The 16,276-nt window shown below is 36.3% G+C and overlaps 1 protein-coding gene across 4 annotated transcripts in view; it reads left to right on the top strand.

The window, feature by feature from the left end:
• Positions 1-16,276, top strand: part of TAX1BP1 (Tax1 binding protein 1) — a 60,378-nt gene that overhangs the window by 36,763 nt on the left and 7,339 nt on the right. For 3 of the 4 annotated variants that reach the window (XM_062602096.1, XM_062602098.1, XM_062602097.1), the window contains 8 exons: positions 1,990-2,217; positions 3,500-3,646; positions 4,950-5,043; positions 6,202-6,320; positions 7,593-7,718; positions 9,113-9,184; positions 12,547-12,721; positions 13,082-13,230. In XM_062602096.1, the coding sequence (XP_062458080.1) occupies positions 1,990-2,217; positions 3,500-3,646; positions 4,950-5,043; positions 6,202-6,320; positions 7,593-7,718; positions 9,113-9,184; positions 12,547-12,721; positions 13,082-13,230 (1,110 nt within the window). The remainder of the gene's footprint in view (positions 1-1,989; positions 2,218-3,499; positions 3,647-4,949; positions 5,044-6,201; positions 6,321-7,592; positions 7,719-9,112; positions 9,185-12,546; positions 12,722-13,081; positions 13,231-16,276) is intronic. The other variant, XM_062602099.1, reaches the window with a different exon arrangement.

Consider the following 16,276-nt stretch of genomic DNA (forward strand, 5'->3'; position numbering starts at 1 on the left):
TAGCATATAAATGGACTAAATTTATGAGAACCCGTAGTGCCCATAGGACCTCTAAGGAAGCGGTGACTTTTGCTGTGTGGTGTGGTAGCATTGTGGTTAGCAGTGTGGTATAGTAGGAGAGTGAAACTGCTGAAGAACTGGTACCTGTGCTGTTCATGGTCCAGGTGAGTTTACTTCAGACTAGTTTTAGCATGGTACTATGAATAGGTGTATTGGGTTTGTGTGGTAAGGTTTTGGTAGCTGGAGGACTATAGGGGTGTCTTTGTGAGAGGCTGCTAGAAGCTTCCCCTATGTCCAGTAGAGCCAATTCCAACAGCTCTGAGATGGAACCCCTATTGGCCAAGACTGAGCCCATAAGTGATTGTGGTAGTGCCTCTGGGATAATGTATTTAAGAAAGGGGAGGAAAATAAAAAGAAGCAGCACAACCTCCAAAAGACAAACCAAAAAAGTGGGCAAGAGCAGCTGCAGCTGAAGAGGAGTGAGAATATGTGACAGAATCCAAGGTCAGTGAAGGAGAGAAGGAGGTGCTTCAGGCACTGGAGCAGAGATTTCTGTGCAGACTATGGTGAGGGAGATTGTCCCATTCCAGTCTATGGAGGAAACCATGCTGGATACCTGAAGGAGTCTGTGACCCTGTGGGAAGCCTGCGCTGGAGCAGGTTCCTGGCAGGACCTGTGGCCCTGTGGAGAGAGGAGCCCATGCTGGAGCAGGCTCCTTGCAGAACTTGCAGCCCCACGGGGGACCCATGCTGAAGCAGTTTGTTCCTGAAGGACTGCACCCTGTGGAAGGGACCCACATCGGAGCAGTTTGTGAAGAACTGCAGCCTGTGAGAAGGATGCACATTGGAGAAGTGCTGTAAAAATAGCTAAGGGACAGGACTACATGGCATTTGGGAGCCCATCCCTCTTTGCTTACAAAATGAGTATTAGTATTCCTCTGGACTTGTTATGCTAAATGATTATTCAGAAATTACCAAATAATGAACTAGAAATGCCTGAACTTGTGTCTAGACTGAAGAAAATGAGAAGATTATACCTTCAGGAAGCCTAGAGGCTGCAAGCAACTTAAAGTAGCTTTGAATATATTATAATAATATATGATCTCTATTATATCTTACATATATATACATATATATTACATATATAATATTACATAATATATAATAATATTACATATTATATAATAATATATACTGTAATATATATTGTGTCTTATATGTATTATCTTGTATGATATATATTATAAATTGTATATTATTATTAATACATTATGCATTTTTTAAATTATTAATAATTTTTTATAATTTCTATCATTATTATTGATCCTGGGCTTTTCAGAGGAATGAGAAGCCAGTAGTGGAGGTTGGTCAGTTGGCCCTTGGCCTGTCCTGTGGAATTGCAGCAGTGCTGACAGTCTCAGCACCACATGCTGCAGCTTGCTCTTCATTATTTTTTATTCTCAGTTCCTCCTGAAAAAGCTTGTTATGCAAGATCTTGGGAAATGGAGCTATGAGGAAAACATCCCAAAGCTGCTTTACTGTGTTTTACATCAACCAGTTATAGGCATTGTAAGACCTTTTACTCTGTTACCTGGAGTAGCTTACTGTGGGATGAACTTGGGTTTTGAAGCTGGATGGCCATTTGTTCTTGTTAAGACTTCTGTGGTGATACCAACAAAGATATTCTGGAAGACAGACTTTTTTGCATGTTTGTTTAAAACTAAAGCTGAAAGTACAGCAAAAGTCCAGTGTAGATAAAATAATATTTAAATGTGCTTTTATGTCATAGTGAAATATGCTTTCACCCTATTGTTATCGAAGAAGGCAAATGGAGAAAGTAGAGCTTGGGTGCTAACCTCTTGATTTAGTTGTTTTGCTAAAGCCACCAGGAAAATCTCATTTTTCTTTTAAATGTTTCCAATTCCTATGCCAACCTTTAAGGTTTGAATTAAAAAATGATGTATTCTATTCCCTATCTTCTCTTTCCTAGGAGGATGCAAGTATTTTAAAAGAACAGCTTCGGAAAGCCGAAGATCAAATTCAGGCTAGCAAACAAGAAGCTGTCCTAATGTCAAAAGAGCTGAGCGATGCAGTAAACGTGCGAGATAAGACGATGGCAGATCTTCACAGTGCACGCCTGGAAAATGAAAAATGCAAAAAGCAGCTTGCTGATGCTTTAGCTGAACTTAAAAAAATCACAGCTTTGAAAAATGATCAGGTAAATTGTCAGTATTTAGTACTGAAGTTTATCTGTGTTTACAAAATCTGTTGAAGCTAGCTTTGCTGAAGTTGGGGAATAAAATTTTTATGGATGATTAGTACAAATTATTATCAAATTCTCTTTTGACACTCAAGATACTACCTTAAGTCAAGCGCATGTTAGCTGATTTGGAAGGTTGTTAATAAAGGAGGTTTCGGCTACTACTTACAGCAACTCCTTTCCACCCCCCCCCCCCCCCCCCAGTATTTTCACAGAATAATACAGTATTTCTGTATATATTATTTTGAATCCTGTCCCTGTCTGAATTTTTTTATGTGAGCCACAATAGCATTAAAAATACATTCAGATACGTAAATTGATGGGTGGAATTTTTTTTATGCTGCTCTTTCCTCATTGACGGATTCTGTCTTGATTTGAGTCCTTGCATTATTTATAGTCAAAGTTAATTTGCTTTAGTATTTGTGAGTATAAAAATATTAATGTCGTGGCAACTATCTTGAATTTCTTTCTCTTGGATAAAAATCTAGTGAGCTAATGCAAGTTCCATCATTCTGACTTAAGTGAGCTTTGCACTGGATCTCTGTGACTGCAATTGCATTGGATTATTTTGCTACTAGGATTACTGTAATGATGTAGCAGTTTTTAAAAATACATTGTGCTGAACAGTAATTAAAATAGTGCAGTAAATACAAAGTGAATAATACAACCCTCAAAAGAACTATTAAAATATCCAAGAATTACATGGTGGTTTTTTTTTAAGAATTTCAGTAATATACAATGTTTTTGAATTGCATCCTGAAAAAACGTAGCAGATCATCTGAATGATTCATGTTACCAGTTGGTAAACATAGTTTGCATCGCTCATGTATCAGTGTTACAGCTCAACTGAATCTTTTCTAGTAGAAATATAGTGAGTGTGATAGAATATAGTTGTGGTCTATCCATGTTTGCTATAGCTGTCTATAACATAGCTAGAACACCTTCTGGAAGGTGTTCAGACTTCTGATATACATTAGTCAGTCCACAGAATAAGAATCCTCTTCACCTGTCTGGTATTGTACCAGTGCCTATTTACTCCCTCAGTGTATCTTGACTGGAATGAAGTTCAGCACAGCTGCTTTTCTCTCTGCTGGTACTACTCTATTCCTTTCCTTCCCACAAAGAAAATAGGAACTTCTTCTGCACATACGTAGAGTATTATGCTTTTTTTAATTGAAAAAAAGGCTCTTTGGGAAATAGTGGTATTCAAACAAAAAAGGAGAACTTTTTTTTATTTAAGGAAACTTCAAACACAGTGGAGCAGGAGCTGCGCAGAGAAGTTGAAGATCTGAAGCTTCGTCTGCAAATGGCAGCTGATCATTACAAGGAAAAATTCAAGGAATGTCAAAAACTTCAAAAACAAGTAAACAAATTTACAGAACAGGCAGTAAGTAGAATGGGAGAAACTGCTCTTGCTTTTTTTAACTTTTCAGCAACTAATTAATTTCCGTCTGCAAAACCCAGTGCTTTTTAAAAAATTAAAGCATGTGGTAAGCAATGGCTCTTCAGTTTACCCTTTTCTTCTATAGTGCTATGTTATTTCTATGATTCTTTTTAGGTAGTTGTTGAAACCCAGCATAGGATTTATAGTAACTGGTGTATGTAGAAAGCTAACTGAACCTATAAGCATAACGTTGTTCAAAGAAGAATTTTGAAACTGAAGCAGGAAAAAAACCCGTAATTACTACTGTTCAGTAACATCATTACCACAAAAACCTCCCCAAAAAACACCAGAAAACCCCAAATGAAAATACCCACAACAAAACTCCCCAAAACCCACAAAACAAACGCAAATCCAGAAGTGGGGAAAGTGGAGAGCCTGGAGGGGGATTTCAAAGTGCAGCTGGGAGAGGTTCCACAATGCAGTGTATAATTGTATTCCATATGTATTTTGTATTCTTACCACTCGTCTAAGGTTTGTTCCATAAATGAGGCTTTTGTAATGATTGTGTGAGTCTTACGCCACCTGGTAATGGAACTTCTCAGTGAATATTCAAGCAGATTTGAGGGAGAGTTCTTCAGAATTCTGTGAAAATTAGCGACTGAGTTGAAGAGCAGCTTAAATGGGGAAAAATCGTAAGAGCAGTGTCAAGATACACAAATATGAATTCTTAAGAGAAACAATAATTATTTCTGCTTTCCACAAAACAAATGGGGTAGTTACCTAGCTTTGATCTACTACAGATTGAAGAGTTGTCTTCTCATCCAGAAGGTCAATGGTGAATGAGGTGTGATATTAGAACACGTGTAGCTTTTCCTAAAAAATCTTCCACATCTTTGGCTGTCTTGTACATCTGATAGCAAGTACCAGGTTTCACTACTTGGACACCAGAAGTCCAGCACTCATTATTAATACAGACTCCATTTTCTAACGTAATACTAGGTTTAAGTTGATGGATTTAAGTGTAACTGTTTCTCTAGAAAATGAGATTTTTCTAATAATTTGCTTAGAAATGACTGTTTCTAGAAAAAAAAAAAAAACCTTTGATTTTTATAATCTTACTTTATAGGCTGAGGCAGTTTCAGTTTTAATAGAATTAAATGTGTTTGCATATTTATTATTGCCTCCTGTTTTACTGAGCAATTCCATCTAGTCCAATTTTGGAGGAGATTATAGTGCAAGATACATGTTACTTTGTGCTTTGGCTTTCACTTAATTAAATACCAAACCAAAATTTCTTTTCACAAAGAAAATTGCAGGGCATCAACAGAAACTGACAAATGCGTCTAACATTGAGACAGCTACTGCCGTCGTTACAGACAAAAGGTTTTCTGCATCTCCAGGTATCAACAGCTTAAATCTTGTCTGTTTGTCTCAGCCTGAAAGTGTTGTCTATGTGGAGTAGTACCTAATAGTGTTTATTGTAAGAAGTAGGTGGGCTTGTTCTTTTTTAATTAAAGCAATGATTAGAAATATGAAAATTCATCTAAAAATTCTGTCTTTAAGTGGCAACATTCATAAATTACTCCATTTATATTTTCAAAACAGTTGATATTTGTTAATACCTGTAGGACTGAATTTCTACTTGATAGTTAACACAGAGATGGTTTTGTCAAGCTAATAATTCATGTAAAAAAATCCAAACAAAAACCCAACCCAAAAAACACCCCCAAAAACTTACCAGATTTTGCAGTCATGTATAAAGATTCTCCACTGTACCATTCTACTGTAAACTCAAATTTACTGAAAAGTTCTGTTTATGTGATGGCAAGGTCAAGTCTATAGAGTATTCTCATGACTTAAAGGCAGTAGTGGTTTCTTGGAAAATGTTTAACTAGGCTGTGGTTTTTATGAACTATGAAGTTCTGGGAAAGCTAATCTTCTAAAACATAAATATATAATAATATATTTAATAATTCTTCTAAGGAAGAAATTCTTCACCATGGGCATGGTGAGGCACTGGCACAAGTTGTCCAGAGTTGTGGCTGCCCCATCCCTGGCCGTGTTCAAGGCCAGGCTGAATAGGCCTTTGAGCAACCTAGTTGAAGGTGTCCCTGCCCATGGCAGGGGGTTGGAACTGGATGAGCTTTAAGGTCCCTTCCAACTCTATCCATTCTATGAAGTAGATTGCTGAGGCACTCTATGTTTTTATGGAAGAATAAAATACTTAGCATTATATCATATGTATTCTGGTGTTTACTTTCTTGGGAGCTAAAGGGAGAGGTGTCTGTTTTTAATGTTGGTCTTTGTAGTATGTATACGTATATTTACGTTCCATTTTCAGTGTATGAGAGAACTGAACATAGACGTGCTGATATCACTGCTGGTCTTGCGTATTACTAGCCACATCATACTGATTGCCTCTGATTAACTATTTGCTTGGATAACATGGAGCACTGTTCTTGATGCACTGTCAAGTTTGGCCTGTCATCTCTCTTATACAGACTTTATTTATGGAGCAAAAAAAATCAATGTCTTTGTTTTTTCTTCAATGTTCACAGTTAGCCCTATTTCATCTGACATAGTTTCGGAATTCATCGTAAAGGAGCAAGTACGTGAAATGAATAAAGAAATTGCTGAGAAAACAGAGAAGTATAAGAAATGCAAGCAAATGTTGGCAGTAAGTGAATGACTGCTTCGGAAAGCTGAACAGAAAGTAGCTATAGGTGCTAAGTCTTAAAACCACAAAGCCTACACAGCTGAGTTGCCTTGCTTCTGTGATGCATTAGTGGTGTTCAAGGCCAGGTTGGACAGAGCCTTGGGTAGCATGGTTTAGTGTGAGGTGTCCCTGCCCATGGCAGGGGGGTTGGAACTAGATGATCTTAAGGTCCTTTCCAACCCTAACTATTTTATGATTCTGTAAAGAAACACATTCTGATTGAGTCAGCTCTTGCTTACATGTTGTGTTAGAAAATCCAGATAAGGACTCTTCAGGAAAACAAGTGAACAAAAATATTCCTATGTCTAAGGTTTTGAATACTTCTTTTCATTGTATTTGAAGTGTAATTGCTTTTATAAATCAAACACAGCACATTGCTATAAGCCACCTGATGTCTGGAGCAAGTATAGTAATGTTCAGGTATAACTCCTCCAGATCTGACTGTCTGGGGCTTTGATGTGTGAGTGAGTGCTGCCTACTAGCTTTGGCTCAGTCATACATAAAGGCATTTATGTGGTTCTCTGGGCCAAATTTGGCACCAGTAGTGCTGTAGCCACAGAAATAATGCCCTTCAAATATTAATACCTGTCCTGACTTGATTTTCATTTAACCAGTTTGGATGTATGCATGTATGTATGGTGGAGTACTGCAACAGTGATGCTGGTTGTAGAATTAAGAAATGCTTTCTGGGTGTTGTCTCTGTTCATCTTGTTTCTCTTACTTATCACAATGAGATTATTCTATTTTAATGTGCTCTCCAGGATGTAACAACTGTCTGTAATTCTGCTCATTACCCTATCTATGGAGAGCCTGTTTTAACTTCTGCTGGCTATTTCTTCTGTAATTATACTTGGGGAAAGCTTTGCCTTTGACCTTCTGGATGAAAGATACTTAAGTTGCAAAAGTTGCATGGGGAAAGGTTTTGTATTGAAGTGAGACCCCTAAAAGGATAATCACGATTGCAGTGTAGTGTTAGGATAGAAAGAAACGTGAAACAGTGAAGCTAAAGACAATACCAGCTTCTTGAACACTCAGGCACGGAAAAGAATGTATTGAACATCATTTATGCAGTCTTCACTTGGTCCTGTCATTTTCAAAGTCATGAGTAAGGCTTGATTACTTGGGGAAGTCATTCATAAATGGTCTTGTAAAAGCATGGAATTAGTGTCATTGTTGGGGTGGGAGGGGAAAAGTCTCAAAATTGTAAATATTTCATATCATGGTATAAACTAGGAGGAGAAGATGAAATGCAGTGTTTACGCTGATGAGCTGGCTAAACTGGAGCTGAAGTGGAAAGAACAAGTGAAAATCAATGAGGGTATAAAATTACAGCTGGCAGCAATGGAAGATCAGTATAAAGTAAGTTACTTTTTTTTTTTATGAATGGTATCATGTTCTTAACATACTTGATTTCTAGTGGCTCAAGTAATGAAGAGGTTTAATGGGGAAAAAACACTAAATGTATTTTTGCTGTAAATAGAAATTCTGTTTTGCACTTGTAGAAAGAACAGAGTCTTGTAATGTTTCTTTTAAAGTAAGGCAGACCTCCTAAGTATACTACCAAATGGCTGTCAGTCTTTTAATATTGTGGATTTAGACAAACCTCTAAATAATGCTGTATTACAGGAAGAAAAGGGCTAGAAAGTTCCAATTTCCCGTTGCTTACTAGAGTACTAACAGGACTACTGATTGGTGTATTTGTCTAAAATCTTTATGTTGCATGCTGCATTACCAGTGTGGTGATGTCTAATACATTTTATCTGAACTAACTAGAGAGATACAATATACTGTTTTTGAAATCATCATGAGAGAATTACTTAATCTGGAGAGTTTCAACTGTAGTCTTGGAGTGATGCAACACAAACACCAGAAAGTAAAGCATAATGGGCAGCTTTAGCTTACAAGGTGCCTTAATCTTTGAGTTTATGTGATAGTAATACATATATTGAAGTGTTTTTTTTAATGTATTGAAGTGTTTTTTTTTTTTTACGTCAACAACAACGTTAAGAGCAGCAAATTTCCCTAAGACCAGCTTTTATGCTTTTTCATAGTCTGATGGTGGTAGTGTAGATGACAGAGTAGAATACTGTTGTAAATTTTTGCCCACTGTGATGAACAAGGATTAAATTGAACTGCTACCACATCAGTTGTAGTCGGAATCCCCTTCCACTAGAAATGACAGGACTTTTTCTTTATAAAATGCTGAATTACTCTACAGCTTACATCAGCCCTTTGTAGGCTGACCTTTCTGTGACACTTTTCAAAGCTCTAATTTCAATTTTATAAAATACATTACTCTTTCCAATTTTTTAAATTTTATTAACCAGTAGTGATAGGTTGCCATTCATAATTGAATGTAAATTAAGTTTGTTTTTTTTTTAACTTCTCAACAGCTGGAATAATAAATAATTTGTTCCAAAATTGAAATAATTTGGACTGCAGTTCAAAACTTACTGTCATTCAGGAGGGTGCAAGTGGTGGAGAAAAAGTAGGGTTTTCTTCCCAGTCAGTTGATTTTGGTTCCACAACTTTTTGCTGAAAACTGGCAAGAAAAGGCTGCTAACATTCTGCTCTTATCCAGTAGATAAACTTAAGAGAATAGTTGGTTTTGATCTAGTAGTACTAGAGGTTGCATGTAACTGTAGTAGACAAAATGATTTCCATCTGAAAGATGAACTTGGTTTTTGTAATATAACATGCAGGGAAATAGTTTCTGTTCACTAATAAGGAACCTTAAACTTCTTTTCATATAGGTTCAGCTGGCAGAAAAAGAGAGACGAATAAAGGAACTGGCATCACAGTTGGAACTCTTTACCAGTGAGAAGGTATTGTCAGGATTCCTGTTAAATTTTGTAGATTAACACTTGTGAGGCTCTTTAGTTTGAGGAATTGCATCTTATTTTTAAGTGAGAATTTGTTTACTCTTTAAACATTTCCATATTGGGATATTTTGCCAAAGTGAGTTAGCATTTTAAACTACAAGTTCTGTTAGTACTACTTATACATTAAAAATAAAATGTAGACTATAATACAGCAAAACTGACTCAGCCTTTGAAAATATTGTCATTTATTGTTCCGTAATAGTGTTCTAGAATATTTTCTACCTATGATTTAACAGAAATGCTACAGTGTCAAAAATGATTTCTTTTTTCCTGTCTAGAATGCTGTTCCATCCAGGATCTAAAATAATTTTTTTTGTTTGCAGATAGGAATTACTCTGCGTAAATTAATAATCTGAGCAGCTAGTTGTACAGTTCACAGCATGTAGCAATTCCTACACGATTTTGTCCTGTACTTCATTCTCATATCAGCAGCATCACTGTTTTTCAACAAGTTTTCGGTGGACTTCCAGCCTCCTTCCTGCATTGCTTCTCTTTATCTCGTGGTTAAAGAGGTTCAGCCCTGTTGCATCTAGAGGCTAATACTGGTTTAGTCCATGTGCTGCTTGGCCAAATAGAAAAGGTTATCATCAAGCTCATACTGCAGCCTTTCTGGCCTCTGAGGGAGCATCATTTAACAAAAGTTGCAGGAATTTATTTTGTTTGACACAGACTCTCTCCCTGATGCTTTCGGGAGTTACTGGCTGACGGGCAGTACAATTAGTAAACGTTATTCCCTTTGGAATCCTGGCATAAGATGTGAACACTCATACCTAGTGTGACAGTTTATTTTTTCCATCACTGGTTAGGACTGTTGTTGCTTTTATCCAGTGCTGTCCTATAGCTAAAGATGTAAACATTTCAGCAGTATAATCTCCAGGTTTTTCATGATGTGTGCATACAACCAAATCCTTTTGACATCTGCAGTTCTCTTACTGACTGCTTGTAATAGTAAGAGCAGCTTGACATGTGACAGTAGTGACTTTGGTAAACTACAGCCAGAAAAATATCTTTATTAGAAAAGAACAGTACACAAACAGTACTCTGATTTTTAAATATGTGCTAGAAAATGGACTGCTACTTTTGAAGAGTTCACTGTCTCATCAGATTAATTGCCATTACTGTTAAATCCTTTGTTCTGTAATACTAATGCTGGAAGTACCTCTAAGGTACTATATGGCAATTAATCAAAGCTAGGTTTTACTGAAAAGTGAAATAATAAAATGTCTTTATTACATTCAGATAGTATTGGATGACATTGTGAAAATGTTGGGATTACTTTAAAAATCCAGGATGAACAGAGACATGGTAACAACAGGAATTTGCATACTGTTAAATTGAAATGAAATGAATTTCAGATTAAGCTAGTTAAGTGTTCTGTAAAATTCTAGATTCTCGAGTAGCTGGTATTTGTTCATTTTTTTTTTCTAATGAAAGATGCAGTTTTTAATAGATCACCCATGTTTTTCTAACTCAAAAGAAAGCAAGATAAAAGTAGAGTTCTGATGAACCTAGTTTAGCTGGAGGGAGTAACTTTAAACACCCCACATAAGAAGAACAAATGTAATAATAATGTATGGAGCTTATAAAAGCTTAGAACTTAGTCTACGAAATTTATAGATATTTACATTACAAACAAGAATCAAAGTGCCTTGCTAGACTGGAACCATGATTTAAAAGGTTAAGCACAGTACAGTAAACAGCTTTTCAATTTATATTCCATTATCAGTGTTTGTTTATAAATGTCACCAAACAGAGCATGCTAAAAATGTTCATTTGTGTCTCTTCAAACCTATAAAATGACTTGGTTTCTATTTTATTTACATACTTATATGGCCTTTTTTTTTAAATAAGTCTTAATCCTTGCTATCCAGCTTCTGACTAAGGCTGCTTTACCTTTTTACAGTTACTTTGATCTACATTCTGTTTTAATCTTATGTGATGCTAAAATTAAAATATTAATGCTGCTGCCTCTCAGTCCAAACTGTTTTCATATTGCAGAATAAATTGGATTTAGAAAGGAAAATCTTAATTTCACTGATAGTTAATTGTTCCTGCTTTGTATGGAGTGAAGGTGAACTATTTAGATTTTACATGCTCACTAAAACTTTAGGATGTAATCCTAACCATTTAACACTAATCATTTAAATCATATATACGATTTAGTCTGTAAATCTAAATTAACGCTAACATAGTTTTATATCGTATCTGCAGGAGGATATTTTACTTGGAGGGTGTTATTAGAAGGGTTTTCTATAAGAAATATTACTGTCTTTATGGCCAGTGCTCCAAAACTTTCTGTAAGCTGCCTTGCCATTTGTAGATACTGCTTTTTTTCCTGTTTGAATATGCCTTTGTGATGATACTATTGGAGTCTAAACCTTTTATGTCTGAAACCTGATAGTACATATAGAGCAAGAAATGTATAATTTCAGTCTTTTTTCATTTGAGTGGTGTTTTGTTTTCAGATTAGCTGTTGCTACTTGATTTTTGCATTTTTGTGTTGTAGAGTTTGGGATGAAGTTTACCTGTTTCCTAAGAAAAACATATTTTTGTTGCTTTGAATAATTGAGACATTTTACTTCCCATGTAGTTAAATGGGTAGTTGAAGTCTTGGCTTTTAGTTTCACTTTAAAGTCTTGAGGAAAAGTCACACTTCCATGTTTGAGGTTTTTGTTAACATTACATTAGCGAATACTAAACATGAACCCAGAGAACCCAAAAGAAAATGCTAACCAGAAATAACAAGATGATTGGAAAGCATCTCTCTCTTCACAATCTCTATTTTTAAATTATTATTTTCATTTCAACATCTCAGAATGTTTTGCTTGGTTCTGGTAAATGGTATATTCCTTTGGCTGTTCTTGGCATACATGATCTCCCTCCCTTAACCTGTGTTATTCAACAGGAGGATGAGAGACTTCTTTGGATCAATTACAGCTGGTGCGGTGATCACACTGAAGTCACTTTAATTACTGTCTTTTAGCATATATATTGGCTTAGACTTACAATGGTTTGTAAGTTGTAAAAACCCTTTAGCAGTTTATAATAGTTATTATAATCTTTATGGGTTATATGCAAGAACCTAGAGTTTTAAGTATACTAATTTTTGGAAGAGTTACATTTTCAATTGTGCATACTTGTGGCCTTTCTGCCATGCTATTTTATTTTTTGAGGGAGATTTCCACTGAGTTAACAGTATTTTCTTCGGAGTGCTCCTGCTAACTAGCCTTTCTCTCATGCTCACTAAGAAGAAACTTTACTAGGACTCTCTAGGTTAATTACATCTTAAACTTTGCATTATTTAGGAACTTGATAGGACACCAGGAAATCAAGCTGGAAGGATGATGGAAGGACAGATTTCACAACAGACATTACATTTTCGCAACCCATATTCAGAGGAAAATGGACCAGTTCCTGCAGTGCCAAGTAGACTACCAGTATTGCAATATGGAAACCCCTATGCAATTCAGGAGAGAAGAGGTAAGTAAATTACCCTGCACTTCTCACCTCCCATATAATTTCTCTCTTACTGTTTCAAAAGCAATGGCTTGTTTAATGCAGGTTAAGTATCAGCAATCTTTGTACTGATATACAGAGCCTTTATTGATTGATGAGAATCAATAAAATGCCTTTATTTTACTGATGAGAATCAGTAAGGTAAACAAAGTTTTAAAGAAGCACCTTTTGAAAGAGGTGATTTCTATTATTTAATCTTATCTAAACTGAAAATGTGTAAGTCTTGATTTTTAAATGTAAGGAAGCACATCTGTAATCTCAAAGCACAAACTCTACTGAAAAAAGATGCCCTTAATTATTTGTTTTTTTTTTTTTTTCCTTCAGATGGAGCAGATGGTGCTTTCAATCCTGATGAGATCCAAAGACCACCTGTTAGAACTTCCTTTTGGGAGCTAGAAGATGATGTAGTGTGTAGTCAGCCTTCACGCAATCTTAGTCGGCCTGATGGTTTAGAAGATCCTGAGGATAGCAATGCAAGTTACCTTTTTATTATTTTTTTTCCTTGATATATTTACTACTGAGTAATCAAGAGTTGCACATTGATTTTCAGTGTCTGAGAAGCCTGTTCTTATGTAAATCCACGTTGGTTTTTTATTTCTTTTCCCTGAAGAATGTTTTAGATGAATTTTTGCTTGCTTTGAAGGAGAAAACTCTGCATCAAGTGATAATAATATACTTGTTCCTCCAGTCTCTTGGGTAACTGACAGCTTGTTTGGTATTAGGACAGTAGCATCTGCTTTATCTTTTTAAATACTAAAGTTGAAGAATCCAAGTAATCTCAACTGATTCTGATTTTTCTCTCCTGTGTGGTAGAATGAGGGCTCAAAATGTAGCCACCTCTTACTCATTTTATAATTTGTATATAGGAACTAAATTGTAAGAGAACAAATACAAATGAAAATGGTTCTGATACTAGTATTTTCAGCTGAATGCTGAATGAAAATCAGTTCTTTATCAGAATCTCCTTCTAATGTATTAATCTTTTGTTCTCTTTTGCTAATATGCATATACTAATCTACATTTTGAATGGTTTTTACTATTAGACATGGACTTGGAAGAACTAATTGACCGTTACCTAAAGTTGATTTAGCTGAAGGTGACAGATTCTCACTGATTCCCTTTTTAGGGCTTTATATTTTAAGTAGAAACTGGTTAGCTTTTTAGTACAGTTAACTTGCTTGTTCTGGTATAAAAAATTGTCTTCTGTTGTACACTGGACTGTATGTCTTCATTTGAACAGGAACAGACTTATTACTCTTTCTTTTTCCAAGTACTCTTGCACCTTCAAAAATATTAAACAAGGAATACCTTTCTGCAAAGTATTGTGCTCTTTGCAAGTACAGTGGTATCATGACCCGTTTCTCATTTAGTCTAGTTTGCCACTTTTAATTGCTATTAACCTTTGCAGAAGCTGATCAGTGTTCAGAGAGGCATGATTTTAGCCCTGGTGCTCAGCACCTATAATGGAGAAAAATGTGTTTCTCCCTCCTACCTTTTGCCCCCAGTGTCCATTACTGTGAATAATTAGAGAAACTGTCAGAACTTTTGCAGCCTGTTCAAGATCTAGAATGCGAGATTAATGCTGTTCCCCACCTTTACTTCACATTTTGCATATTTAATCTGATCATTCTTGACGTAGATATTACATATGACAAGCTCTTCTTTAGTCATCTGCTTCAGTTTAATTAGCAGGGTGTTCTTTCTGATCTATGTGCTTTGCCCTCTTGCAAACCCAGGAGAAACAGTGCTCGAGTCTTGTGCTCATTTGCAGACACAGCTTGGAATTTTGTAATGAGATGGACTATAATAGGCTTAAAAAAAGTTCAGCTTGAGAAAAGGTGCTTTTAAATCAAATAACTTAGGTCTTTATTTTTTTGCTTTCAGATAAGATTCAGTTGCTTGCTCCTACCAAAAAAAAAAATAGTATGCGTAGTGTTCAGATTTACTTGGAAATGGATAGTTACAGGAATCTTTCCAGAGAGACTTAATAATATGCCAAAGATAAACCAGTTCTAGTGCAGTGTTTAAAGACATAACCAAGGGGAAATTGTCTTCAGTTACCGAGTTGTAGACTGAGAAAGGATACATATGCAAACACATCAGAATTGTTTTTTAATGTTGCTGTTGTGTTCCAATCCTTGTTTCTCATGAAATTTTGTTTCTTGGGAATGGGAACTGCCATGCATTTGGTTGATGAGAAAAAACATCAGTTTTGTGTGACTCTAAGACTCCAGAATTCTTTGTAGCTTTAGCTTTTTGAACTCTTAGGCCAGTTGAACTGTGATTTTTGAGAGGGATAAGCTGGTCTGTGTTAATCATGCCAGATGAGCACACACATACAGTGGCAATTTTGTGTAGAATAGTGGCCTTGCCACAAGTTCCTGCTGTCGTCTACTCAGCACTAGCTTTCCATTTGCTCATGCTCCCATAATTGACCAAAATGTAATCATTTGGAGCAAATAATTTCTAGAAGCAGTTATGTATGGGAGAAATCCATAAACAAAACTTACATATATGAAAGTGAGAGTTTGAGAAAAGTGGTCCTGATTACAGTTGGCAGTAAGCCCAGAATAATTATCCTGAGACCTTTAAACAATGCTGTTAGTCACAGTAAGCTTGTGGGGGATGAAAAGCATGACTTCTGGGCACTGACAACCAGGACAGGAATCCAAAATGGCCTTCTAGCAAAAAACCCTCACTCCACTTCATTAGCCTGATCTTACCCTGGCAGCCAATTACTATCTCCCATATAGGGTAGACATAAAAGGAGCAGTTGGTATCTGGGTACTTCTTCGGAGACCAGACTGCTTGCAGAGAGGATTGGTTTCACTCCCACGGCAGAGCTGAATCACAGACAGAAAACATATGTGCTACTCTTTCCACTTTGCCCATAATATGCATCAGCAGTGTGTCTGTTCATTTACTGTTTAAATCTTAAGATGGGTATCAGTTCACTTAGTTGTGGCATGTTAAAATGCTCTGTAGAAATCACAGATGCCGATTGTTTAAATCTGTGGGTTTTGTACAGTATCACATGGCTTTGTTTCTAATTCTGTTTGGCAATCTTGGAACTGCTTGCAGTTGCGATTATGAAAGCAGTGCTTGAGACAAAATTGGTTAGTTTTGGTAAAACTAGGTGAGTTGTGCTTGTTTCTGACAGGCAGTGTCTGGCTTTCCCTTCTCCCTCTTTGAGTGACAAACCTTTTTTTTTCATGCTTTATTGTGGAATGCAGGTATTTATCTTTGATACATATAATCTGTGGAACTCATTGTGGTTAAAGAGTCAGAGTTACAGTCTAGTGATAATAGGTAAGTCACGATGTTAAAGGCATCCTTTATAATTTGTTAACCTCATTATCCAAACTTTGGAACTTGGAAGGCCTGGCACTTGTCATGCTACATAACCACAGTGCCAGGTGGTGAGTGCCTGATAGCAGACTTTTTGGAAGGAGCTGAGGCCATGTACCTACTGTGTTACATCACTGCAGGGCACTGTAGGGGTCCTGGACCAAGTATGTG

This window comes from Pezoporus occidentalis, unplaced genomic scaffold, assembly GCF_034315485.1.
Source record: "Pezoporus occidentalis ecotype Australia unplaced genomic scaffold, CSIRO_AGI_Poc_V1 ctg75, whole genome shotgun sequence".
Taxonomy (NCBI): domain Eukaryota; kingdom Metazoa; phylum Chordata; class Aves; order Psittaciformes; family Psittacidae; genus Pezoporus; species Pezoporus occidentalis.